Here is a 25,958-nt window from a genome sequence, read left to right as displayed (position 1 = left end):
TTAGAAGAGTGACAAAACACAGAGCAGAATAATTGCAATTGATATAATACAATAATAGATAATTTACAGAAATTTATACAAAATCCAAACAGTCAATTTTTTTGACTATATCCTAGTCAAATTTGCAATCATAATTCATTCAATGATAAATATTTAAAATGATTGTAATAAAAATCTGTGGCTGCAAATTAATAATATTTTAATTATTTAAATGTTCAGAAAAATTCTTTTCTTTTCTTTTCTTTTCTTTTCTTTTCTTTTCTTTTCTCAATTCAATAAATATTTTTCTCTATTTTTCTTAAAAATGATTATTCAATTTTCATATAAGGATAGCACTATGAGCTTTGTTTACAGGGGTTTAATTTATAATTATTTTGGCAGATATTTGGCACCTCTGTTTCTCGATGATACCGATAATAAATTACAAAGGATGTAAATTGTCGTTACAAATGAATCCGACGAAATGTTCTAAAGAAAAGTTTAATGGATTCTATTATAATGACGAAGAATTTCGAAGAACTGCGAATTTGAAGAGCATTTGCGACATGATCCACGTAATGCATTTGCGAACGACAATCGAAGCGACAATGACGACAGTGATTGATGAGTTTGTGATTTGCGACAATGTTCGTTAGGAACCGGAAACATGAAGAGACGAAGGACACCTTAGGGGATCTTCGCTGCTTCGGCTTCTTTGCTTCTTTGTACGGTAAGTCGGCCTCTGTCAACCAATCTTTATCCATCGATCGATCGAGTATTCTAGAGCTGCCAGCCATCTGGAAATTACAAAACGGTATTAATAAAAATTATTGACAGATTCTACATTCTTACCGTTTCTTGTCCATTTCGGACTCCGTAGCGAAGATATAACTTCTCTGCGTGGGATCCGGTGGCTGCAATTCGAACGCGTGTTTCCTACCACCGGAAGTGGGCGCACTGCTGTGCACCCTGAAGCCGTGAAGACAGGCGACACCAAATGCTTTCTCTGCATTAGCGTCATCGTAGAAATACAATGCTGCATCCTTCAGTACGCAATATCGTCTTGACCAACCAGTTGGTGAAGATGTTTTCCTCGCGTGTTCTTGTTGCTTACTCAGATAACCAAAACAGTCTGGTCTTTGAATGGCGCATGCTGCCATTTCACGCATCCTCATCGATGCTTCCAACCATGTATCCACCTGAATATCGTCAAAAGCACCCGAACAAATTTTCAATCTCGTCTTGATTGATTTGATAGTTCTATCTATAATAGTATTAATGAAATATCTATAAGTACATAAGTTTCAAACTGATATGGTTGCAAGTGCCGTTTTCTGGAACTTTTATGTTATCGATCAAATTATGTCATAATTTTAATAACTTTCGTAATTCGCCACTTGATATGCAACAGCCTAATATATCCAAACTTTAATCTAGTTATTCTAGCAACTCCTACAACGAGATCAGTGAACTTAGTAGTTTAAAACAAACCCTATTTTCAGTCTCAAACTTTCGTCGTTTCGTTAAATTCTGGAAACTTGTTTCACGTAAGTGGTAAAGCTATACAGAAAAGTGGTTGGAGCTACAGAGTGGTTCATAAATTCACGTTAATATTTCACAAATAAAAAAAATGTATATGTATACATACATAATATGTACCAAAGAGGCATTCGAAGGTTTGATGGAGCCCCGAGGCTCCAGAAATCTTAATTCGGTCCTATTTGTGACAAGTTATTAAAACCTATATGCAAATGAGTACATTATAAGTTACATTATAAAAAATATTTCAAATGAATCTCATTTATGAAAATCACTCTGTATGTATACAGACGGTTGGAGCAAAGTTATCTGGGACCGGATAACTTTCTCGCAGTTGCTCGCAGCATTTACCTGATCGTTTCTCTCAATGGCCTCCTTGATGACTGTCGTCCATCGGGCAGCAGCTTCCTCGGAGTCGGCCGCGAGTCGAAGTGTCGGTGCACCCTGTTTCTTTATCGCAAAACTGTGTAACCTCAGCTCCGGTGTTTGTTCCACCTCGTACTTTATCAGCATTACTGCCCCCACTGGCTGTGAATCCTATGGAACCGTTCCTCGTGTAAACACTTGTCATCTCGATGGATGCAATTCGTGAGAAAGAATGGCAGTTAAATGGCTCGAGCTCGAACCGAAGGCGTGGCGGCCAACTTTTTTTTTTTTATTCTGATTAACGACAAGCTCAGACAACTTGCAGTCTTTACTACTTACAGGGTTATTCAAAAAGGATTCTTGTAAATTTGCTTCATGAATATTAGATGTGATAAAAATTTGCAAATAACAGTTTGAATTCAAGTGTTCAAGGGTCAATTAATTACATTAATAAAAATATAAAATTTCCTAACTAACCGCATCAGTCTTGTAATAGTAAAGGCAGTTATCACGTCGCAGAGCAAACCATCGTCGGACCCATTTATCGGTGTTCGTGGAGGTCGCCGATTTTCTCCAAAGGTAACCGGAACAGAGTGGTGCCTCATCGGTGTCTTCTTTCGTCCCGGGCCTGATCATTCTCGGTGCCAGGACGTTACAGGTTCTCGCCACCTCCAGTTCTAGTACGTCGGTGCCAGAATGTGCTAGCCTGACGACTTCCGAATGAGTCGCGTCCATAACGCTTTTTCCATTCACCGACATGATAATATCGCCGACTTCAAGGCCTGAACTTTCCGCCGGTGTATCAGGTTCGATGGCGGAAACCACCACCGGTTTCGAACCGTGAATACGGAAACCAAACTCTCCTCCAGCTTCGCGTTTCACTATCACCCTCTTGTCGCATTCTGTAATTAGTACGACCTCTGTGTTATTCATTGGTTATTGTACCAAAGAGAACTGTGAAAGGGTTTTATTGGGAACTCCGAGACAAGGAAATGTCTCCTCTGTTCGCGTTCAATTGAATAATGGAATCGTGAATGATTGAATCCACAAAAGTAATCGAATTGTTGTTAGGATCGTTATCATTTTCTACACCATGTGTGCTATATGTATACCTACTATTAAAATCCCATCTTTACAAAGAGATGAATAATTATTAATATTTAAAAAAGAATAGAATGTTGTTTCTGTTGCTACTTCCATCATATCACCCAATTATTTTTGTTAGCGATTACGTTTTTTCAAATGAGTTAAGCAACGTCGTCGAACTTTCTGCTAGAATTTCGCGGTTATTTTTGGAATCTGCAGTCACGCAATAAATCATACGCCAAGAAACGGAAGTTTACACAGAGTTTTCTTTTCGGAGGATCAATGGTAGGATCTCCGTTTGTTCCAATTTATTTTCACAGTTGCTCACTCACAAGTCTGATTCTTGCTCGACATCGATGTCACACGTGTTACATATACGTATGTAGGTATATATGTATGTAAGAAATAATGTTATGTATTTTACAAAATATTATACTTAAATATTATACTTAATATTAACAAATTGGTACTTAATTTGTAGAAAAAAAGCAAAATAAAAATCAAAACAAAACACAGAAAAAATATAATAATGCTACAATTTTAAATATAATAATGAAACAACTTTAATACGTTAAATAAAAAATTCCCAATTGGTATGAGTGTGAACAGAGAAATGGGGTGAGTAGCGGAACAAATCTGATTTTATTTATAGCTGCTTTGTCAGTTGCAAACTTTCTAAGCTGTTTTTTAATAGATATTATATACAAAAGAAAAGTTTTAATTATGTCAATTTTTATTAATCAAAAACAATATTTATATTTTATTTACATTTATGCTACAACAATATTTACTTTTTAAGTACCAATGTACACTCACGTTGCTTGTAAATTATCGATTGCTGGGATATTTAAATTAATAAATAATTATTTACCTTTGCTTCTCGTTTAATTATTTACTTTAGAAATGAAGTTTTATTTCAATTACAAATTCTCATAAATAATGGATTCTCATGGATTCATGCAATCGCTTTTCCACGTTTACCAATTCCACAGTTTATTTCTTGATTACATTAATACATCGCATCGTATTCTGATTAATCGATACCAATCCCCCGTGTAAAAACAACAAAAATACACCATGTTTAAACAATTTAGGGTATTCATAAAGTTTCAGTTTAAATTCATAATATTGTTCAGTCTCGTTCGCCAAGTTTTTTCCAGAGATCTTACTCGCTCTATAAGCAATATTTTTAAACAAAATATCACTGGCCCCACTTTTTTGCAGCGAGTCTCGTACTAAACCTTCCATTTACTATGACAATTAACATGACCATTATGACGATGGATACGCAATAAGAAGTGAAAAGGGGGTAGGAATCGTGGAAACTTATCATACGAGGTCGAAGTGCAGGCAAAATAAAAGCAGGTCGTGCCGAAGTTAGTCAGGTACGCATCACGCCATAAAAATAAGTGAGTCCTTGCGTCACCAAGCTTCAAACGTAATCGACTGTGTTCATGCTTAGTCTTTTGTCTCATCATCGTTTGCCCTGCTGACAGAGAACGATAGAGAGCTTCTTTTATTTTTGCGATAAAGGAGCAACTCGCATTCCTGTCAACCCCTTTCGCAGCTGGTGGCAGAAATAGCGAAAATTACTTTGTCATCTTTTTCCTGATATCCTCTTCGGGCGGAAATTCTCGCTTGTGCGACGACAGCATTCCAAGGTTACCGAGACTCATTGGGGAGATGACTGTTATGGTAATTATGGATTTTAACCCCTTTCATATAACGTCCATTTTGCGTTAGTTTTAAATTGATTTTCTATACTTGATCGATAGTGACTAATCATTAAGACCAATTACGAAAGGTAAAAAAAGGGCAGGAACTTATAAAAGATTGTTAACAAAATAAAATTCTAAATATTCCCCCTGATAGATTATTACTTAATTGTGTGGGTCATGTCCGATGTTTCGGACGCCGTAAATTAATTACAAGTAAGCTTAAACCACCGCTGATGCGGGAATCTAATTTTAACGCCATTAAATTGATACGCACCGCGGACAAATTTGGATGAAACAGGCGCACTTGGTCCGATGTTGTTCAATGTCGTAGCAACATCGATAAATTGGTTACAAGACGAAAATCGTATTTCTAAAGAGGATATTTTCGTGCAGTTTCTTCAGGGTCAGCAGAAAATAATTACCCTGCGTTACGACCGTGACTTCGTTCAACAAACTGTTACTAGGTTGGAATCATGATTTTCTTTTGACAGTGAATCGTATTGAAAAAATCATCGAACGAAGAAAATAATTAGGAAGCGAGATTCTCGAAAAGCGTGCCACAAACCACGAGTTCATCCGCCTAGAGGCAACAAAAGCAGAATGCATCGCGTTGCGTCGCGTCGCGTCGGACGGTCCGGTCAGACGGAAACCAAGAACAGTACAACCAAGTAGTCGAGAATCACGAGACAATGAGAGAAAAATTTTACCGTGGGTCGATGCGCCCAGCCTGGTAAGGGCTTGCCCTTCCCTGCACCAAACTCTGAGCATGCATTTCAACAGCTCCTCCAAGGCTTTTTTCAAGGACACATCCGCTCCAAGTTCCGTGGAATACTCGGAGGCTGCGCAATCGCACACCATCGCGAACGGCACACTGCGACACCTTCCGCCGTGGGAGCACTTGAACTTCCGGTTGCACCGTTGCAAAAGAAATACTCGCGCCGCGGAACGCGGGAATCGCGAGAAAATGCTCGATCTTCCGAAGAGGATATCTACGGACGGCCCATGGAATGCGACTCGACGCCCTGACCCACTGACTGCCAGCCAAAAGCTTCTTCCACTCACCACCCTCCTACCCACCTTCTCATCCAATCCTCCCAGTATACCCGACGCTCATTTTCCCCCTCACCGATACAACACTTCGGATATTTAGACGGCCGCGAATCGTCCGTCTTTCCATCTATACGATAGAATCGACCTCTTCTCTCGAAATTGTATCGTTACGTATCTCTAATGGGCCGGCCCTTTTCATATACCATTATAATATGTTAAAATATGTAGAAATCTATGTCAACATCCTATTATGAAAGACATCCTATATATTTTATTTAAGTATAGGCACCTATACATAGGTACCTATATGCCACATATGTTTCTCGACGATCCTTCGGACACTTGGACGGGGATGTTGATGAATGGAATGCGAAGTAGCTGGAACGAGGCGGAAACGATGTTCCGGAGGAACGGAATTTTCGTCAATTGCAATTCGGTAGGTAATTAGGAATGGGTTTGCTTTCAATCAGTTGAGTAGGAGATAGTTACTACTCTATTGATTTTGTAAAGTGAGAGTTAGGAAATCATTACATACATTAAAATTTCGTAACATTAATAATGAATAATATGTAATTAATTAATTGAAATTTATTAAACGATGTTACGAAAGTAATGAAAAAGTTAGCGTAACGCTTTTTCTAATCAAGCAACGTAAACTACTCGTCTCACATGTGGCTGGTAGACGCCGGCGCGGCGTCGCGTCGGTACCAGTCGACGCTTAGCGTCTCTTTCTCTCAGCTGCGCCGTTTCGATTATATTTAGCCAGAGTATTACGCGGTGCTTATTTAAAGAAACGGGAAGAACGATTCCCTCTTTTTTCCCCTCCCTTTTCCGCTTTCCCTTTCGACACGCTTTTCCTCCGCTCCTGTTACTCTTTCTCCTTTCTCTTTTCATCGTGAGAAAAAAGAGATATCGGGAACGATTTCTTTGTCGTTCGAAACATTCTTCGGTGATGCGTCGCTACGCGAGTAAATTTTAGTTACCTCTCTGTCGGGAATGGAATTTCTATGTTTCGTATGTTTACCATAGTACCTATGCTTTGTACACCCGTCATCTGGTTCCTACTTTGCTTTCTGATCAAAATTCTCTTGGTCATTGGAAATGATAAACTAGACTACATAGATGTTCATCTTACTGTTTTACTGACGAATATTGGCCCATTTATATGGAACATTCACTTATCAAGGGTAGTTTTAAAAAGTACTTTTAGATTTCTGCTCCAAACATTTTTAATAACATTAAAAACACTATCGTGTTCGTATTTCAACTAAAAAATGAATTTCCTCTTATTATTAAGTAAAATAATTCCTTTTATTATATCACATTTAATATTATTAAAAGTTTAATTTAATCAAATGGCATTATAGATTTAATATGTATGTATATTTTTACTGCATATTTAACATAAGGATTTTCAGTTCGATAAACTCACGTTTTCCTCGCTTTATTCGTCCAATATGTATATTCTTTTATGACCGATCTTCTTCTTTATTACAAGTATCTTGGGAGACATTTATATGCAGCCTATGTCATCTTCGTAGGATTACAAACACCCTTCCAAGCTTCGCATTTGAGAGCATAAATTTAGTAGCAGCTTCGAGGTGTTGTGTATATCTCGAGGCAAATGTAGCGAATATTTATGCAAACATGGAATTACATTCACTGATAATACCATACATTACCACTGTCGCTAACAACTTTACACTTCCTATGAATTACGTGATAGTTAAATTTAAATAAAAGAAAAAAAAAATTCATCGGTATATACATAATATGACACTCCACCAAATATTCCATGTAGGTAACATTTTCCAACCACATCGTCGCGTCGCCGGATTAATCACGGACCTACTCTACTGTATTGGAAACAAATAAATGCTTCAATTACAATTGGACGGGTTTCTCTTTTTTTTTACAGATGTTATCCGGTTATTTAACAGACACATTGTGTACTACCGCCGACGTTAAGTGAAAACAAATAATTCTTCAACAAAGTGTAGTAGCAATAGCTGTCATTTAATTGTCATAAAGAGATGAACTTGAGTTCATTTAATTACCTACTGTACAGGCGAGAAGCAATTGATTCTATGTAAACTATTCTTGATACTCGTTAAACGTTACTGTTAAATATAGTTCACTAATTGTAAGTGGGGTGTATTTAAAACGGTGATATCCACGTGAAATGATTGACGTACCACTCGAAAAGCATCAGATTTATTTTAAACCAATCTCGAGAATTAAATTTAATATTATCATAATGCTAATAAGGTCCTACCTCGCAATCATGATTGCGTCACTGAATTGTAATATAAAATAATAATCCTTTTAGAATTTCAATTACATTTATCTGAAAGCTTATATTTTTATTTTATAAAAATTAAAAATTATCGTAGATGATATATGTATAGGCATGATCAAATAAAAATTTATCGATTTTAGATACATTTATACAATATTCAAGGTTTGCAAAATATTCATAAAAATCGGGACAATACATACATATAATATGTATAAATAGATGAAGAGAATTTACAAAGACTGGTGAATATAAGTACCTATTAATTTTTTTTTTATACTTAACTGTTAAGTTAAATTTATCAAAAATTTCAAACGGATAGTAATTATTTAAATCGCATGGTTTAGTAATGATGAAAAAAAAAAAAAAAAAAAAAGATTAACTTACATGGGCCAAATGGATTTAATTTTTGACTGGAATCACTTAAACCGTTCAATTTTAGTGGGGTGGTATACTTTTGAAACGTACTGTACCATTTCACACCGCTAGGGGATGTTTGGCGAACTGTGAAAGAAGCAATAATAGGATAATGTAGTCCAACAACTTACCGAAACTCTTCGTTTGTATCCTCTTATACATTTCCCCGCTGCTTTTCCGATGCACCATCCTGTGCGTCGCCGCCTGATACTTCTTCCGAAAGTTTCTCTCGCTTTCCGTCGATTCCTGAGAGCTTCTCCTCTCTTTAGCGACACTTTCCGGAATCTCATCATCGCCGTCCCTGCTGTCTGGCCTTTTCCACACGTGACTCTCTTCGAGGTCACCGATGTAAATCCATTCGCTACTCGTGTAGGGTTCCACGTAGCTGTCCTCGTCCTCTCGACCTGATATTAAATGAAAAAATAACATTGCCATGTCAGAGTGAAAATTGACCTGAGAAATTGGCTTGAGAAATTGATTTTGTTCCTTTTTATTATTCTGAAATTTATTAAGGCAGAGCAGTTCTTTTAACCCTTGAATTATGCACCGGTGCACTGAATATGATTTTCATATTTTAAATTTTATTATAGAATATTTCTTTTATTACTATTTTTCATATAAAGATTAATCAAAATTCAATTTTCAGGAAAGAATTTCTAATTAAACGTGGTAATATAGGTAAATAAGCAAATAAAGGAAGTCAAATAAGATTGTAAATACGCTGTTTGCTCCTCCTTTACTGATTTTCATTGGACTTTAACGAACAGGGAAACGACTAATCACCTTGAAGGGAAGTAAATGGGTCCAGCGAGAAGTGGAAAACTTTTTTAATGAACGTCACTGAATCTACTCGATTTCTTTTTTTCTTTTCTTTTTTTAAGTCCTCTTTCATTACGTAACTTTTTGCAACTTTATTCATTTTTATTTATACATATAATAATGGATTCTTGCGGCAGGATACGAACATGTATATTAAAATTTTTCACATTTATTTATAAAATAATTTAAACGAACAGGACATTACTTAATATGTACTTACCCGTAAGGATTTCCAAACTGACATCCGTGCTTCTCGCATGAAGCCTCTTCCTCCCAGCAGCAGTTTCATCAATGGATCCTCTGCTTCCGCGTCTGGAAGCGATCCTCTCTTCAGACTTCGCCCTGACGTCTGATCTGCCCGCGCTGCTTCGTCGATGCCTTCTGTCGCCACGATCCTCCGATCGGTACCTCTTGTCGAATTTCTTGTACAGCCTGTGACCGGACACGTGCTTCGAAGAGGATCGGTGCCCTTCCGGGGAGTCCGCGAAACCTGCCGGTGGTCGAACGATCTCTTCCGAGACCTCGAGGTGGAGCAATACGATGGCACGCACGATAGAGAAAAGAGGTAGATAGACCGATAGATAGAGAGATAGATTGATCTAACCTTCGAATTTTTCTTTTTTTTTTTTTTTTTTCTTTTTTTTTTTCTTTTTCTTTTTTTTACTCTACTGTGGCAATTTTTTTTTTGGCAAAGCTGGACAGTAATTGATTGTTTTATAATTACTTTTGTAATTGATTATTGAAAGAACCGATTAATTATTATTGACCCCTCAACTACAAAAGGCGTAGGTATATACATTAATTATTATACATGAAAGACGCATATACATGTATGTTCAGTAAAAGGGTTAGTTAATTAATCCTCATTGAGATAAATCAATGATCGAAAATAATTGCAATTAATCGGGTTACATTGCGCCCAGCTCTGTCCTGAAATTTTTCGATTCTAATTTACTAATTACAGAAGCAATAAGAAGAAAGGAAGAAATTTAAGATTCAAGCAACTAACTACACTGTGCACTACAGCAGCGACAGATATTAGGACAATCGCTTGGAGCAATGATATATTGCAAACTAATTAAACAAGGGTGGTGTGCTATTTGAGGTATTTAACATGATGAATATTGCATTGAAAACGACCGTATATAGCACGACACGTTATAACTGCAATCATTCAGAATATAATTTCATGTTTCAATTTACACCTGCCACATACCTAATGCCATATTAATATTACTCAAAATTTACCTCGATTATTATTTGTCTGAATTAGACAATTATACAGATTAATTTCATTATCACATATTAATAATAATTTTAATATTTTTGAACAATAAACCCATTTCATTTGCCATATTTACCAATGTCCCAATTTTTGAATCTGACTTTTTCAATAGAACTACCTCAGAAACATTCAGAGAAATATCAATATAGACTAGCAATACGTTTGCGATACGTTTGCGATACGTTTGCGATACGTTTGCGATACGTTTGCAATATTGACTCCTCTGTTTAAGCATCTCAAACAACACACCTCCCTTATTTGAGTTACAATGTAGCAAACAACTCCAAGCAATTGCCCCGATATAGTGCATCCTTGCACTAGAACTTTTATACGTACATATAACTAACTCGATCGGTTTGTTCATTTACATACATCTAATCACCATCGAAACTGCCCCAATAACTTCCTATTCTATAATAGGTAGGTATATCAACTTTGTACCAGTCCCTTTCCTTCCTTTCAAAGGAGGAACAAAGGAGTAAGCAATAAATAATTTACCTCTCTGCCACAATGATGACAATGTGGAGCGTCGAGCGCGCTGATAGCAAGATATTGGTCCGCACCCTCGCTGTAAAAGACACTGTCGCTACCCGGACTGACGGACCTCAAGGATTCCGCTGAAAGAGCTTTTAATCTCGCTTCTGGGCTCTGAGACTCGACAATCAACGCCCGTTGCCCGTTGTGTCCTGGACTACGTTGATAACGGCCCGGACTCAACCTCGAACACATTATGTCGTCCGCCGCACGTGATCTTCTTCGTGGCAGGCTACCTGTTATGGCCGCGTTCTTATCCTACGCAGAAATCGGACACTCTGTTTCAAATCAAAGTAATTTTTAATCGAAACATACTTATTTTTATAAAATAAGATAAGATAAGATAAAGATTCCTCTTCCTGTTTTAATATTTCGTTTAATTAGAGTTAAAAGTTTCAGTTCCTTATTATCCAAATATTATCAATACAAAACTACTTATGAAATTATTCGAAATTTCAAAAGCCGCAATATCGCGTGATATCGCTCACCTCATTACTTCTTCTCCTAGCAGAAACATAACCAGTGGTCTTCCTCCTGGGACTCTCTCTAGTTCTTCTATGTCTTCCATCAGCACCATCGCGATGCATATGATGATGATGATGATGATACATATGGTAATGATGACTACAGCTAGAATCATCTGACGTAGGAATATGGCCAGTATCTTCACTCTGATCCACACGCCAATCCTCTTTCTGAGGACTTTTAATAATTTGTTGTTGCTGTTGTTGCACCTGCACCATTTGTTGAGTAGCTTCCCGTTTCCTGTTGTTTTTATGGGGACTCTTGGCGTTCGTTGATTTTCCTCTCGGTCTGTGCCGATGGCTGGACGTTGGACTGACTTCAGCACTGTCCCCATAGGGTTCTGGACTGCGCTCAATGTCCTGTGTGCTACCAAGGAAGTCCAGAGTAAAGGTCTTCCGGCGTCTATGACGCTCTTCCTCGCTCCAAGTTCGCGGATCTGGAGGAGATTCTGCATAGCCTCCGGAAGAGGAGCGATGACCTTCCTGGAAGTGGATAGAAGAGAGGAAGAGAGGAAGGATGCTGTATGATAATTCCTTCGAACTTCAAAGGTCCACTAGATTTAGGGATTTAAAAATTTTGTAATATGGAAATTTAGCAACTTTGTAAATTGTAATAAACTGTAGCTGTATGAATACCTATATTGTGATGTAGAGGAGACAACACAATGTGACAATAAAGTTTAAACGACTGTTTCAATTATGCTAAAGCCAATAACACGGTGATAAACGGAAATAAGTTACTACACAATTTCCTCTGTACTTACGTGCGTCGCGTTGTCATGTAAGTTTCGACTATTCTTTGATTAGTCTGTCACTAGTAACGAGCAACTAATAAATTTCGTACAAGACTGACAAGGACTGTTACAAAAGTGATATACATACAATACATACCTACATTGATTTTGAAATCACTTTGAAATAATTGAATTATTTCTGACTTATAATAAACTTATGGTTATCAATAATGATGAAAAATCCGTCTGATATTTGTCTGTGTTCTCTCCTGTCGTATAACAATGTGGAGAGAAGGTGTTGTCAAGAAGGAGAGATTCTGAGTGACATAAGCGGCTTAAGGAAGGCTGACAATCGCTCGAATACGATGAACAGAGTGGTCGCCTTTCGACTTCAACAACTGAAAAGTCTGCGCCCATTATGCCCAAGTTTTTTTCAGAGGATCCACGCTTTGAAGTGATGAAACGTTCTATTGTAAACATTCGTCTTGTTAGGCAACAAGTACCCAGAAGATGCGTTATGCTTTCTTTCCCATAACAATGCACTCGTATATTCCTTGCTCTTCCCGCAAATCCCGAAAATCCCGAAAATCTTCCAAACCGAAAATTCTGATCTTACAATAAAACTTTGTGAAACTGTAGAGAACATCAAGTTGTGCGAGAAATAATTCTTTTTCCACCCAAGATTCACTCTGAGGGAGTGAAATCAATCTTTAAAGTTTAACGAATTTCTTTTAATATACATTCTTGGAAGGTTCGGAAAGTTTCTTATGAATAAGAATGAAAGAAAACTTCATTGATGAATTAATTGGAATTAGTTTAATTATCGCCTTACGTCACGATCCAACTCCGTCTCTGAGGTGTGTCCGCTCGGAGGTGCAGTCTGTTCGTGTTCATGACCTGGATCTATCATTGCATCTTTCAGATCGTAGCTACCCGAACTGCTGCTGCTGCTGGATCTAGCCGGTGACGGAGGTACCTCCAATCCAAATGGAATTTCCGTTTCCTCCAGTATCGGTGGTGGACTACATGGCTCTTCAACGATGGCCTGATACGATACGTAATCTTCACTTCACGTTGAATATTTTTTAACACTAATGTGTTGAAATTAAAAAAAAATTTTCAATATGATACATGTCTCATCGAGATCTATAATTTAAGAAAAGTACACAATTTACAAATTTACAAATTTACAAATTTACAAATTTACAAATTTACAAATTTCTATTTCATTTCTTTTCTTTTTTTGTTGCATTTAATCAAGTACCGACTTGTTACTCCAGGCATAATTTATCGTGGATTTTTCACTTATGATTTGCCTTAGATACGTTTTACAAGCTTATTTTTTTTCTATACACGAGAGGAAAGATGGTAAATAGGACGGCATCAAGTCAACATTATGCTTCTGAATCGAGCAAAATTTCACCAGCTGTCCTGATTCCTACGAGTTTCTTATTTGCAGAGATATATCTGCTATTCAAAGGATCGTCTATATTTGTTGAAGAGGTATACGCTACAAACATCGCAGATTGTACACGCTGCATGAATATCAATACGATACAATATGTCATTTTTACTGTATGTACCAAATATTTGTACTAGTACTTTATTTCTTAGCGATGCTGATAGTACAACTAGCTGAGTAAGTGTTTTATTAAAAAATATAAAAATGTCACTATTACAGTATGCATAATACAATGCAAACTTGATTGATATAAAGAGTTGAAGAATTAAAAGGTCAGCTATTAGAAATATTTTATGGATATTGACGATGAGATTAAAGCCGTAAATCGGCCAAATATGAATGACAACCTACTCCGAAAATGAGAAATAAATAATAAAATACTCACCTCGCTGCGAGCAAGGCTGTAAATTGAACTGGCACTCTCGAAGGAGCTTCCATCCGCAGCAGTGGCCGTTGCCGAGGCGGACGCCGCGGCGCTTGAAGTCTGTGGAGGCCTGGACCAGGAACTGGTCGTTGCGGAGGTGCCTGTAGTGGTCCCAGTCTCAGTGGAGGTGTTGGCAGTGACATAGTCCTCGGTAGTCGAGGTTTCAGACAGATCGGTATTCGTTCGACCTCCTGAATCAGTCCTGGCCAAGCTCAAGCCGAATTCGCTCGAGGATTGCGATTGAGGCTGTGATAACGGCGGTCCAGGACTCGGACGACGAAATCCGCTTCTCGATCTACCGTTGTTTGGCGTCAGGGACGATTCGACGCTGAGAAGTAATTGCCTTTAAAAATTGCTTCAAATTGTACACGGGGTGTCTTTATCACGGGGGGATCATCTATCATTTGATGGATGGCTTGATATCAACTAAACTAATGGCTATCTACACTTTTTTCACATAATAAAAAAAGAACATCGTAAGAATTCAAATACCGAAATCAGTCAGATCCGATAGTGTGAATGAATGAATGAATGAATGAATGAATGAATGAATGAATGAATGAATTCATGAAAAATTCATGGACAGCTATACACTTACATACCTTGGTGTTAACGGTTGAACAGGCGTTGCTGGCTCAAGGCGTATCCTTGGACTCGAAGGACGTGATTCAATGGTCTCTTCAACGTCCAGCGCCTCTGTGTCCATCGAGGATCGCTGTTGGTGTTGGAGAAGCAGAAGATGCCTCCTCCTCGAGGACGGTGTCAATAAGGCCAACGAGTCAGCCTGGAGAACCGTCGCCTGTGACTCGTTCCAAATTCCATCGCTATGGTCCCTCGTGACGTCGTTCGTTAGCGAATCGCTCGAAGCAAACGGAGACGTGATCATACCGGAAATTCCGGTAGCAGTGAAAAGTAACGGACAAAGTGGCGCCACTTGTCGCAGTGGACGAGTCGGTGATGCGTAGTCTTTCGGACTCTGTAAAATCCTTCGTGGTGCTGAAACATAATTTGTTTCTTTCTTGTTTTTTAGTACATATATTTAATTCTATTAAATTTCTTTCATACAAGACCGCCGCCGTTAGTACCTATTTTTTAAGTACCAAATCTTGCAAAAATAATATGACGGCATCATCACATTTCATACCTGCTACTGCAGTCGGTGATGTGGGTGATGTTGGAAGCGATCTTGGCAACATAAAATCATCGGACACTAAACCTTGCACACCATCCTCCAGTGATACGCTCCTCTTGCGAAACAGCCCTCGTCGAATGAGGTTCTCGTGAAACTCCTGCGATGATACATATTGGGAAATGACATTGCAGAATGACAGCTGCATATCGATATTTTCATAGGGATTTATGCATATGTTCTTATGCCCCTTTTCAGTTTTATAATAAGGAGACATGGATTTAGAATCGTTTATAGTTGGATTTTACAAAAAAATAGGTTATAGTGCTTGATGAAATATGATTTTGCACAATATTAAATATTTTAGTATTAGGTATATTTTAAGTTTAAGTTGCAATGGCAAGCGATAAAATAAAGTGTTCCCTGGGTTTCATTTTTGTCCCGAATTTATTTGAAAAGTTTTAAAACGTGTTTACCGTCGAAAAAGAAGAACAATATTTTTTGCAAGAACAGTTTGCTGAAATTGGATTATTCTTATATTTTCTAAACAGTAAAGTTCCGAAACTCATTAAGGAGTGACTGCAAAGTTAATGGTTTACGGTGCAAGGTTATACGAGGCTGAAGAAAGTAATATCTACTTCCTTCAACGATTATGAAAGGTTGCTGTCTTCTTCAGTTAAAATAACTCTTCATCAGAGAATTCGTTCTTCAAGCACGGCCGATTAAAATTCAAGCACCTTGTACAGAGCAGCCTGTTCCTCGGGAACTTTCAATTAGTTTTACAATCTTCTCGCCAAATATAGAAAAAAAAAAAAGAAAAAAAAATACTTTCAATAAAAACATTATAAAGAATTATGTCCTTGAAAAAATTTTAAATTGAAACATTCAAAAAGATACAATATTATCGTTTCTTCTAAATTAAACTTTGCTTAACTTTCAAAATCCTAATATAGAAAACATTAATATTAAAAAAAAGTGAACAAATACATAGTAGACAATTACCTAGATTGAGAAAATAAAGGAAAATTCTATAAAGTTAAAATTGGACCTGCAATAATTATTATCAGAATCATATAGGTAAGCGACATGTATTTCTCGATTTTAAGCAATTAAGGCAAAAAAGTTTGGAAGGTGCTTAAATTCAGGTTGCATTGCGTTCAATTTTAACGTGAAATTTATGTGGACTTCAGAGGTGGTCCGAGTTAGAGAAAAATTCGAGTCACTAGATTCAGATTTAATCCAACTTTAACCATCAAAGTTTCCCTCATTATGAATTCTCAAACATCTCCTTCTTCCAAGTACCAGACGTTGATCTTTTATTTTTTAAGTAGAACATAAACACCCTGCCCGTATTTCTTTAATACACCTGTAATTTTATCGCTTTTCTCTTGCTAATATTTTCACAGTGCTTCCATAATTAATGACGTTTTTCTACTGCATTCTTATGCTTTTAAGGCAATTGAATTAATCTAATTAAGACACATGTAGATAATAAAGCTATAGAGGTTGCAAATTACAGTAGGTATAAATAAATATAAAAAATTTGATATTATTCGTAAATGTACTCTGATCGTTAAATATGCCTACAGATACCAAAGGGGTATTTTATAAAATAATCGAAGGATTTTTCATCAATATTTTAAGATATGAAACTGGCCAAGTACGAGTAAATGAAAAGCCGATGGGTGAACGACAACGTTACGCATCAATTCGAAAAGGATGGAGTCATTTGAAAAGTTTGATAGATAGAGATTGCAAGATTTCAACGAGAGGGAGGGAAACGAATTCTACTGACGATGAGTGAGTCAGCAATTTAAAATCCTTTTGCGACAGCAATCTCGCCAGCCTATAATACCATGTATGTATGTATGTATTGTACCTCTGCGTAACAGAAATAAAAACGTATCGGAAAAAAATTTCCAACTATTTGATACATAACCAGTGGCATGAATTCCAATTATGTAAACCTGTTATTCATTCTTGTAGAGTAAAAGTTAACTTTCTTTACGAGTTAAAGTTAATTTCTACGATTTACATCTTTTTGTGTAATTGTGATTAGAAATGAAGGGAAATGAAGGGAAATGAAAAATTTGTGCATTTGCTTACCTCTTCGGGATGATCATCGTGGGGCGAAGAAACTCGGAGCAAGGACAGGTCCTCGGGCGTCGAGGAGAATTGGACGGATGCTCTGACGGTCCTGCCCCATGGGTCCTGATGATTTCTTCTACACGTGTGAGGATAACTTGGTTCACCAGTTTCACCGACCAACTCGCGTCTTTCCACACGAATTTCTCCGTCGGAAAAGGTCTTCTGCAACGGTAGAAACCTTCGCGGTGATTGGGATATCCGGTTCAGTAAAGCTCGAACATCCGGCGACACTGGTGCAGGCTTAAAGTCTATAAGGATTTCTTGGTCATCTAAGTCGATGGATCTTCGTTGATCTTGAAGCTGGACAGAAAAATTAAGCGAGACAACAGATTAATTAATATTGTACAAATGTAAAACAAATGTAAAATAATAAAAAAAGAAATCCAAAGGATAGAGTGTATGGTAAAATACCTAGTTAAAATTTTTTAATAAGATCACGTTTAATTAAAATTGTTTACACGATAAAAAGAATGAAAGAATGCTTGTAGTAACATGAAACCTCATTTCATCGTTTACCTACTAAGCAAAGTTAAAACGCGAAATGTCATGAAACGCGAAACATCGATCAATACGTTAATATCCGTAACGACGTGTGTCTCCTTTAATTACATTCCACTGGCGTGCTTTTGCTTTCAACTATCGTCTATTTTGTTAGCAAATAGTAACTCGATCATACTACCATTACAATCATCTATCAAATAGCATCGAAATTTGATTCTCGTTTGACCTTCCTGTTAATAGAGTCGAATCAACTGCCCACGAGAACGTGTTTCGATGATCTACATACATATGTAGAACACGCCCAGAAATAAATTAATTAATTCCGTTCAATTTCATTAAGACCAGTTTCGAACGGCACGTTTCTACGTAGACATACGAGTGAAATTTATGTCAAATGGAAATTAATTGCGTTAGGAAATTGAATAATATAACAATTATTTCAAATGTTGCAGAGGATTTTTTGCACCTCAATTTTATAATATTATAAAATTACATATTTTCCTTTTCTACTTAACACACTACAGTTTCCCAGATGTATCCGGAAAACATGTACCACTTTTTACGCAAACGATTAAAGGGATTGGAGAAAAACGGGTTACGTTAATCGTTGTACGCCAAAAGCATTAACCGTTCCGTAGGCGCCGAACCACCGGAAGAGCAACTCGTTGAACACCTAATCGATACGCCTACTATGACAGAGACGAGATTTCATACGTAAAATTGAATCCGATGAAAGCGTTTGATCCGATGCAGAACATGCGATCGAATAATTCGATAGATTATTATTTTCGATTGCTCCCTAAGCGGTGGCGAAATTGGAATTTGTAATATCTTCTTGTCGAAAGCTGGGTATCAAGTGTGGTGATTCGAGCATCGCGAGCAGTCCTTTCAAGCTACTCTACTTCAACTAACACAATCGATGTGATTCCGCTGGAACATTCAATGGACGTTGGAACATTCTATAGGAATTTCATTCACAAGTACATACGATGGATAAAATAATCGATACATTCAGATATATTGCAACCCATGTAATATTCAGGACCAGATTAAGAATTCCTTTGAAGTTAGTAAGTATTATACAATAGCTATGAAAATTGGCATATGAATAAAAATTGTATTCACATTTATTGTTAGATTAATGAGACCAGATTAAATTTCAAGTTATAATCAATGTGAAAAAAGTTTATCATTATTCTAAAATTAATAGTAATATTTTAACGGAAGGTGCATATTTTATAATGGTAATCAATTCCTTTGATATTTTAATCATTTAAATTCTGCAAAGCAAAGTTAATAGGTAGGTTCGTACCTACCTATTCAATAGAGGGTAGGTAACTACGTAGGTACACCTCGAGTACTTTTTAATATTTCATATTTTCCTATGTCGCTCTAAATCCTCTTTTCCTCTTCCGCCTCGAGAATTACTTGAAATTTACGTACATCAAAATCTCTTTCGAGAACTCGACGATTTAACGGATTAAGCAAAGGGGGATAATCGTTGGGAAGCGTCGTTCAGAAATGATCTCACAGTTCTAGTTTAAAAATGGGAAATATCATTAACTGGCATCGTAAATTGATTTAATTAATAATTCTAATTAGCCTGCTGTTTTAATTTAATCGATTTAATCGATTTAATCGAATTAATCATGCGGAGAATAAATAATTGATTCAATGAATAATTAAATATGTAATAACTAGAGAATGAAATAGTATAAATCTTATCTACTGAACGTAAAGATTGCTTTTGCTAGTTTTTATTAAATACTACAATAAATGTAATTTTTATTCATCATGCAATCTAACAATAAGAGAAAGTATAAAATAATAATGTTTAACAAAATTATGAAATAATTTCTATTTCATTTATACCAATATTCCACAGCTATTAATAAAATCTATTTAATCGTTAAATAGTCTACTAAATACATTTCAAAGTTTTCGGTGGCGGCACTTTTCATCTAACAAACAGAACCTTGTGTATAAATTTTCCTTATTGTAAGTTCTTAAAGTCTCAAGTCCTTCTTAAAAATCCACCTTTTCTTAATAAATAGCAAAGTAAATGTCTATAAACTTACGACACTCGTTAGAGGTTCCGAGATGTCCCCATTAGTCAGAGCCTCCTCGGTAGCGGGAGTGGTGTACGGTCCTCCAGGGGGTGGCGTATCGACAAGGAAGGGTGACCTGGGTGGTTCCTCGCTCTGCGTCCTGTGAAGAGGTTCGTGCTCGGTTTCTTCTTTCCCCGGTGTGCCAGCTTGACCGCCACCCAACGGGGTACCCAGCTGACCAGCCTCCGAGTAACTTTTCGTCAATTTCCTGCCGTTGAACAGACCGTTTGTCTGGGCGCCTTGCGAGACCATCTTTACCCGGTGTATCGTCCTGGGGCTAAGGGTGACTGGGATGCGACCTCGAAACACCGCTGGCAACTCCGTTTGGGTTGCCTGAGTCTTCATGGTTCCTCGCTTTGGTGGCTTTTCTGCAACGAAATTCGGTTTCGCGAAATCGGCTAAATTGTTGACTAACGAGAAGACGAAATGTCAATTGGAATTTTTCAATCTTAACATATTCCTTATTAATATCAGAAATTATACCTACATATTCCTATAATAAACTGCAATTTTATTTCACGAATTTTATATCTTGCATAGGCGATCCTGGAAAACGATCTCCCATCAAATAATACTAGTTTATCGAATACTTTATTAGAGACATATCTGTGCACGTGTGACAGAGGGCAATAAGAAATGGATTTCCACCGACGCGACGCGACATCGATATTAGGCTGGATAACATGATTCAGCTGGTGGTAGTCGTAATTCAACGTTCGTTAGGGATTAATTGAGGAAGCAGAATTAATGCTTTCACCAGCACCAGTGTAATGTCAATGCTACGTACGTAACTATTCCGAGTCGTTATCGTTTCCTAGACTAGTTCAATACTGGCTCTCATTCGACCGGCTATATTGGCAATTTGGTAGCTAATATTGAGCTAACAGTCCCTAGGCAAGGAGTTAATACTCTTGGAGACTCCGATAATCTGCAGCTGATGTGGAATAGAAATGGAAACGAGCTGCTGCTTCTTTAAATGTAATGGCTCCCTCGAGGCGCAAAGATTCATGAGAATGGGAAGAATTTCACGGTAGAACAGGAAATAGCGTTTTTATCACCGTTTGTTTAGGTTCTACGAGTTTAGCTTAATGGTGTTCTTTAACCCTCCGACTGCAGATCATTTAATTTTAATTTTAATTTTAATTTTAATTTTAATTTTAATTGAATTTTACACTGTTCCTTTAAAAATTATGTTCTGTTGCAATTATGAGACTGTCTTATAATTAAACACTTGTAATTTTACATATTTATATATTTATTTATGTAATATAATAGTCGTTAATTCTACTGTTGCTACCAATATATGTATGTACCTACATAAATTCTTGCAACGAGTAACTGAAAGCCGTAATTGCATGAGCCTTAACCATTGCGAAACTTCTAGCTCAATGATCTAACGCGTAGCTTGAAGGTAAAAGAATTTCAAGCTCGCCATGCTATTGAAACATTTTATCTAAAGAGTGCTTTTAGACCAACGTACAGCCATAGTTTTAAGTTACATCAGAGGGCCTATTTAGTTACACGGGCAAATGTGTACGTGGCCTTTTGAAGAACGGACAAGGCTACGCCTTTCTGTGAGAAAATGAGTCAAGAGTCCGTTTCAGGAAGAAGAGTGTGAACGTGTGAAAATTGACTTTCAAGGCGATGCGATGTCATGAGATTTATGGAAACTGAAAGAAATTTACCTACTTTGTTTCAAATTCTGAATTTTACTTCTTTTTAACCATATTTTAGCGACTGGCCCTTCGTTCCCTGCGATACACCCTGCCGTTACGCGACTCTGGGATATGCGATTTGCGATAAGCGAAGGATAAGTGAATAACGATTTAATTGCAAGTCCGCAACCATTACACAACATTTGTCACTATTAGGTAATTGTAACCTATATTTATATAAGAAAAAACAACTTACCAAGGACAAGAACACGGGGCTCATTAGTTCCATAGGGGTGCATCAGAGGTAAAGTTGAAGGTAGCATCGCATTTTGCATTGTTGGCTGTGAATCTATAAGGCGTTCCTGATTTTGTGGTCTTGGAGGACTTCTACTCCTTGGAACGTCGAAGGATGTAAGGGTATGTGATCTCGCGAAGCTCACGTGCTTCGTTTTTGGCGCTTGCGCGGAAGGTGGTGGGGGCGCAGGTGGCAGAACTGGTCGAGGACCTTCCAATTTTGTTGATTCTTCGTCCTCGGGAAGCCAGGTGTACCTAATGTCAGAAGACACTTTTCAAGTAGGTATGAAACAAGAATATTTAAATAAAAGTATGGTAAATAATACATTAGAAATTATTATTTAATAGATATTGTCCGTTTCAAATACTTGTTTCTAATATATATATAGGTACCTACATATAGGACAACTACATATGTATATGCATTCTTTTCCCTGGTAGGAGTTCAACAGGTACCGCAGTGGAACGTTTCATAACCGCGAGGCAAAGAATGAACGTTAACGATCTAAAGAAAGCCCATCATCCCTTTTTTCAACCAGTTGACATTAGGATTAAAGTATGCTACTGGCTGAGACTTCCTAGTTACCGGGCGGCTTAATTAACCGCTTAAACAATAGACATTTATTTCAACGCCGGAGATATTCTTCTTTTTATTAATACGCCAGAGAAACGTTCGTGCAGATATTGCCAGACACCATGGTTACATTCTCATTTCCATTGTGTCGTCCGCGCGCCGTGCCGCGCCGATCTTCACACGCGTGACAGCCATTATCTTGGGAAAAGTGGGTGACAGCGCGTTGCTTCTGCGACCCAAATAAATTGCATTTAAATTTCATGCATTTAGATTTCACACCCCTTTTCCAAGGAACGTAATAACGCCGGAAGAGAGAAGACTGCCATTTCTTTCCTCTGATTTTAATGAAATAAATCCAGCTTTTATTTGTTCGTATTTTTTAGACGAGAAGAGGTACCTTAACAATGTTACAATTACAATTACAATTTTTTCAGAATTGCAAAGATCTAAAAAGTAACGGGGATAATTGGCAAGAATAATTTTCATAATAATGCTATGAAATAAAATAGAGTTTCAAAAGTGCCTAGATAGGTGTGCTCCAAAGGCACCCTCTATAACATTGATCAGCCACATGATCACATTTATTTCCGTAGTCACCCCGATAACGTATAAATACAGTAATTTACCCCACGAACATAATTTTTCATCGATCCTATACTATCAACCTTGAAACATCCTCGTCATCGTCGTTACTCGTGACTGGGGCCAATCGGAAATAAACTGAATCTCTAGAAGCGCCACGAGACCCATATAACCCCTTGCTTTTCCCATACGTTGCTCCATAACAAGCACTTTCTGAAAACTTTATCTCAGACACCGTACGCGTTGAAAAGTTTCCGAGATCCTTTTTAAGATTCTATCAGAGTCCCTCTCTTTTATGTCTTTTTCTAAATGGTTAATTTTCTTTGCTGCCACTTCGGGATATTTACGTCTTGGAATCACGGCACCGTGAAGGATCAGATATTTCATCGGACTGCTAAAGCGCCTTTACGTTCCAAGAATATTATCGTCGTTGCAGCGAACGAGGCAGTAAATTTGCTGTGCGATCAAGTATTAATTTTTCATGGCTGAATGAATGGCTCCTTTTTTTAATTCCTTTGTTCTCTGAATTTTATTGCATAGGAATAAGAATTTATGATGGTGAGAGCCGAAAGTCTCTACTTGGACTTTGCAGGATAACATTAAGGTGGGTAAGATATTTGTAAGAATATTTAAAGAACAAGAGGAAAACAGTTTGGAAAAATAGTACGATGCGACTATGTACCTATTGTACTATACTTACCTTTTCGGGTCAGGAATGGTGCAAAATGACCTAGGTCTCCTTCGGAAGTAGGAACTCTCTATCCAGTCAGCCTCGTCCTCAAAATCATAACGTGACAGCCCCCTCGCATAACCGGGGTACGGTTGTCGGTACATGATCTGGAGGGGTCTTCGAGGATAGGGGGCGTCGCAGAGGTTTTCATCGCTTGGCACGCTTCTCACACAGGCAGAAAGAATGGAGGTCCTAGCTGCGCTGCATGGAGAAGGTCCTCTAGTCGACAGGCACCCAAAGAAACCACCGCCAGATTTTTCTACCGCATCCAATTGCCGACTGGTTATGCAATACTGTTCCTTGATGTCCTCACGAGAGTACAAAGGAGTCGCCCTTCGATCCCAGTCGATGCTAATGTTACCACTAGTCGCGGTGAAACCGCCGTGCAGATCCACCTGGGTCGAGACGTCCACCTGTCACGCACACAACGTTTAGTTTAATTAGTGGAAAATCGATGGAGGACGCGTGGTAGTTTGATTGAAAGCGTCGCTGCATGGCCGAAACTAATTCCACCAGTAGCGAACTAACCGCTCGTTTGGCAACTTGCTTTTTCAACAAGTTTTTTCAACAAAACTCAGATCTATGCTCGGATCTACGACTGCCATTTATACCGAAAAAAAAAAATTTATACTGGCTGCGCCAAACGTGACAGTTCATCAAACTGATAAAATATTGAAAGCCGGGCTTTCGTACGATGTAGGTACGATTGAGAAAAAAAAACCGTTTTCATGCGATGAAAAATACCGTCAAAGCGACTGCATCCTCTGTCACAATACACTTCGTCCCATCTCGCTTCCCTTGATCACCCACGGGAATTTATATTTCAGCCTTTTAACGAAATTCACGACATCGCTGCGACGACGCTGTACACGTCGCGTCGCGTCGCGTCGCGTCGCGTCGAGTCGACCTTTGACGATAGCCGTCAATTCCTAATAGCTCGCTGGCTAAAAGAGAGGCGAATGTTCTTTTCATTGCTATCAACGTCTGTTCCAGTTCTGGTCACACTCGATCTTTCGAATAAATCGATACTACCTGTCAAGCGAAAATTGCTACGTTATTAGCGTCACTGAAAAAATTGATATTACATAAATTTAAAAATTTCCATAGGGGTCCATCTCTTTTACTTATCTAATATTAGAAATAAACATTTTTATTAAAGTGAAGAAGAAATTATAATACCAATTATAATTTTTCAAAATGTCATTTTTAAAATACACAGTTGAAATACTATTATAACTACTCGTACAACATTCCAATATCAAATAGAGCCTCTCATCGTCAGTTTCTATTGCTTAATATTTAGAATCTATTGATGATTGTTTAATAATTCGTATTAAACTGGTTCAATGATCGATGTAACGCAATATCATGATGATATTAATTTTTGATAGATTCGAAACAGGGCTGGTTTCTGGCGGCGGGGGTGGTCGTTTTAACGCGGTCGGGTTTGGAATTATTATCGCGTAACCGTCTGACCGGAATATCGGCTCATTATTTCGTTCGATATCACGCGCGAAACCTTTAGTTTTCACGGTGTCGATATAATAAAAGGTCGCAAGGCGAGACATCAGTGTAATTGCAACCATCCTGGTCGCTCGACCGTTGTATTCAACTACGTTGAAATTCTTAATTAATCCCTAACGACCAATTATCGATTTTTTTGCTGCATGGAAATGCGGTCGGGACAAGTGATCCCATCGTGTAACTTTTTTTATTCCCTTGTCATTTTTGCGATATAACTTTTTACGTTGTTCTGCGGTTGTTAGCCGATATTTCATTAACCCTCGGACGGCGGGTCATGAAGATAGCCATAATTTTAATTCAATTTTATATATTTAATCTTATCTTCATTTTCTAAATTTTACATTGTTCCTTTATAAAAAAAAAAAAAAAAAAAATTGAACAAAAAATATTTAATACTCTCATTAAAGGATATTAAAAGTACCTAAAGAGTACCTAAGATTTTAGAATATAGCTTTAGAGAATAGTGTAAGATTTATGTGG

General features: G+C 37.5%; 1 protein-coding gene across 4 annotated transcripts in view; it reads right to left on the bottom strand.

Moving 5' to 3' along the window:
• Positions 1–247: 247 nt before the first annotated feature.
• LOC114878668 overlaps positions 248–25,958 on the bottom strand; it is a 42,731-nt gene continuing 17,020 nt past the window's right edge. For 2 of the 4 annotated variants that reach the window (XM_029192742.2, XM_046288600.1), the window contains 16 exons: positions 23,925–24,367; positions 22,031–22,323; positions 20,090–20,487; positions 17,469–17,810; positions 15,378–15,522; positions 14,836–15,229; positions 14,195–14,576; positions 13,180–13,392; positions 11,578–12,096; positions 11,054–11,347; positions 9,491–9,791; positions 8,583–8,855; positions 2,362–2,786; positions 1,870–2,055; positions 832–1,178; positions 248–776 (listed from right to left, as the gene is read on the bottom strand). In XM_029192742.2, the coding sequence (XP_029048575.1) occupies positions 725–776; positions 832–1,178; positions 1,870–2,055; positions 2,362–2,786; positions 8,583–8,855; positions 9,491–9,791; positions 11,054–11,347; positions 11,578–12,096; positions 13,180–13,392; positions 14,195–14,576; positions 14,836–15,229; positions 15,378–15,522; positions 17,469–17,810; positions 20,090–20,487; positions 22,031–22,323; positions 23,925–24,367 (5,007 nt within the window). In that variant the 3' untranslated portion in view covers positions 248–724. Of the gene's footprint in view, positions 777–831; positions 1,179–1,869; positions 2,056–2,361; positions 2,787–8,582; positions 8,856–9,490; positions 9,792–11,053; positions 11,348–11,577; positions 12,097–13,179; positions 13,393–14,194; positions 14,577–14,835; positions 15,230–15,377; positions 15,523–17,468; positions 17,811–20,089; positions 20,488–22,030; positions 22,324–23,924; positions 24,368–25,958 lie in introns of those variants that run through there. The other 2 variants (XM_029192743.2, XM_046288601.1) reach the window with 2 other exon arrangements.

Source organism: Osmia bicornis, chromosome 14 (assembly GCF_907164935.1).
Source record: "Osmia bicornis bicornis chromosome 14, iOsmBic2.1, whole genome shotgun sequence".
NCBI classification, from domain to species: Eukaryota; Metazoa; Arthropoda; class Insecta; order Hymenoptera; family Megachilidae; genus Osmia; species Osmia bicornis.
This window is presented reverse-complemented; position numbering and strand designations above follow the sequence as displayed.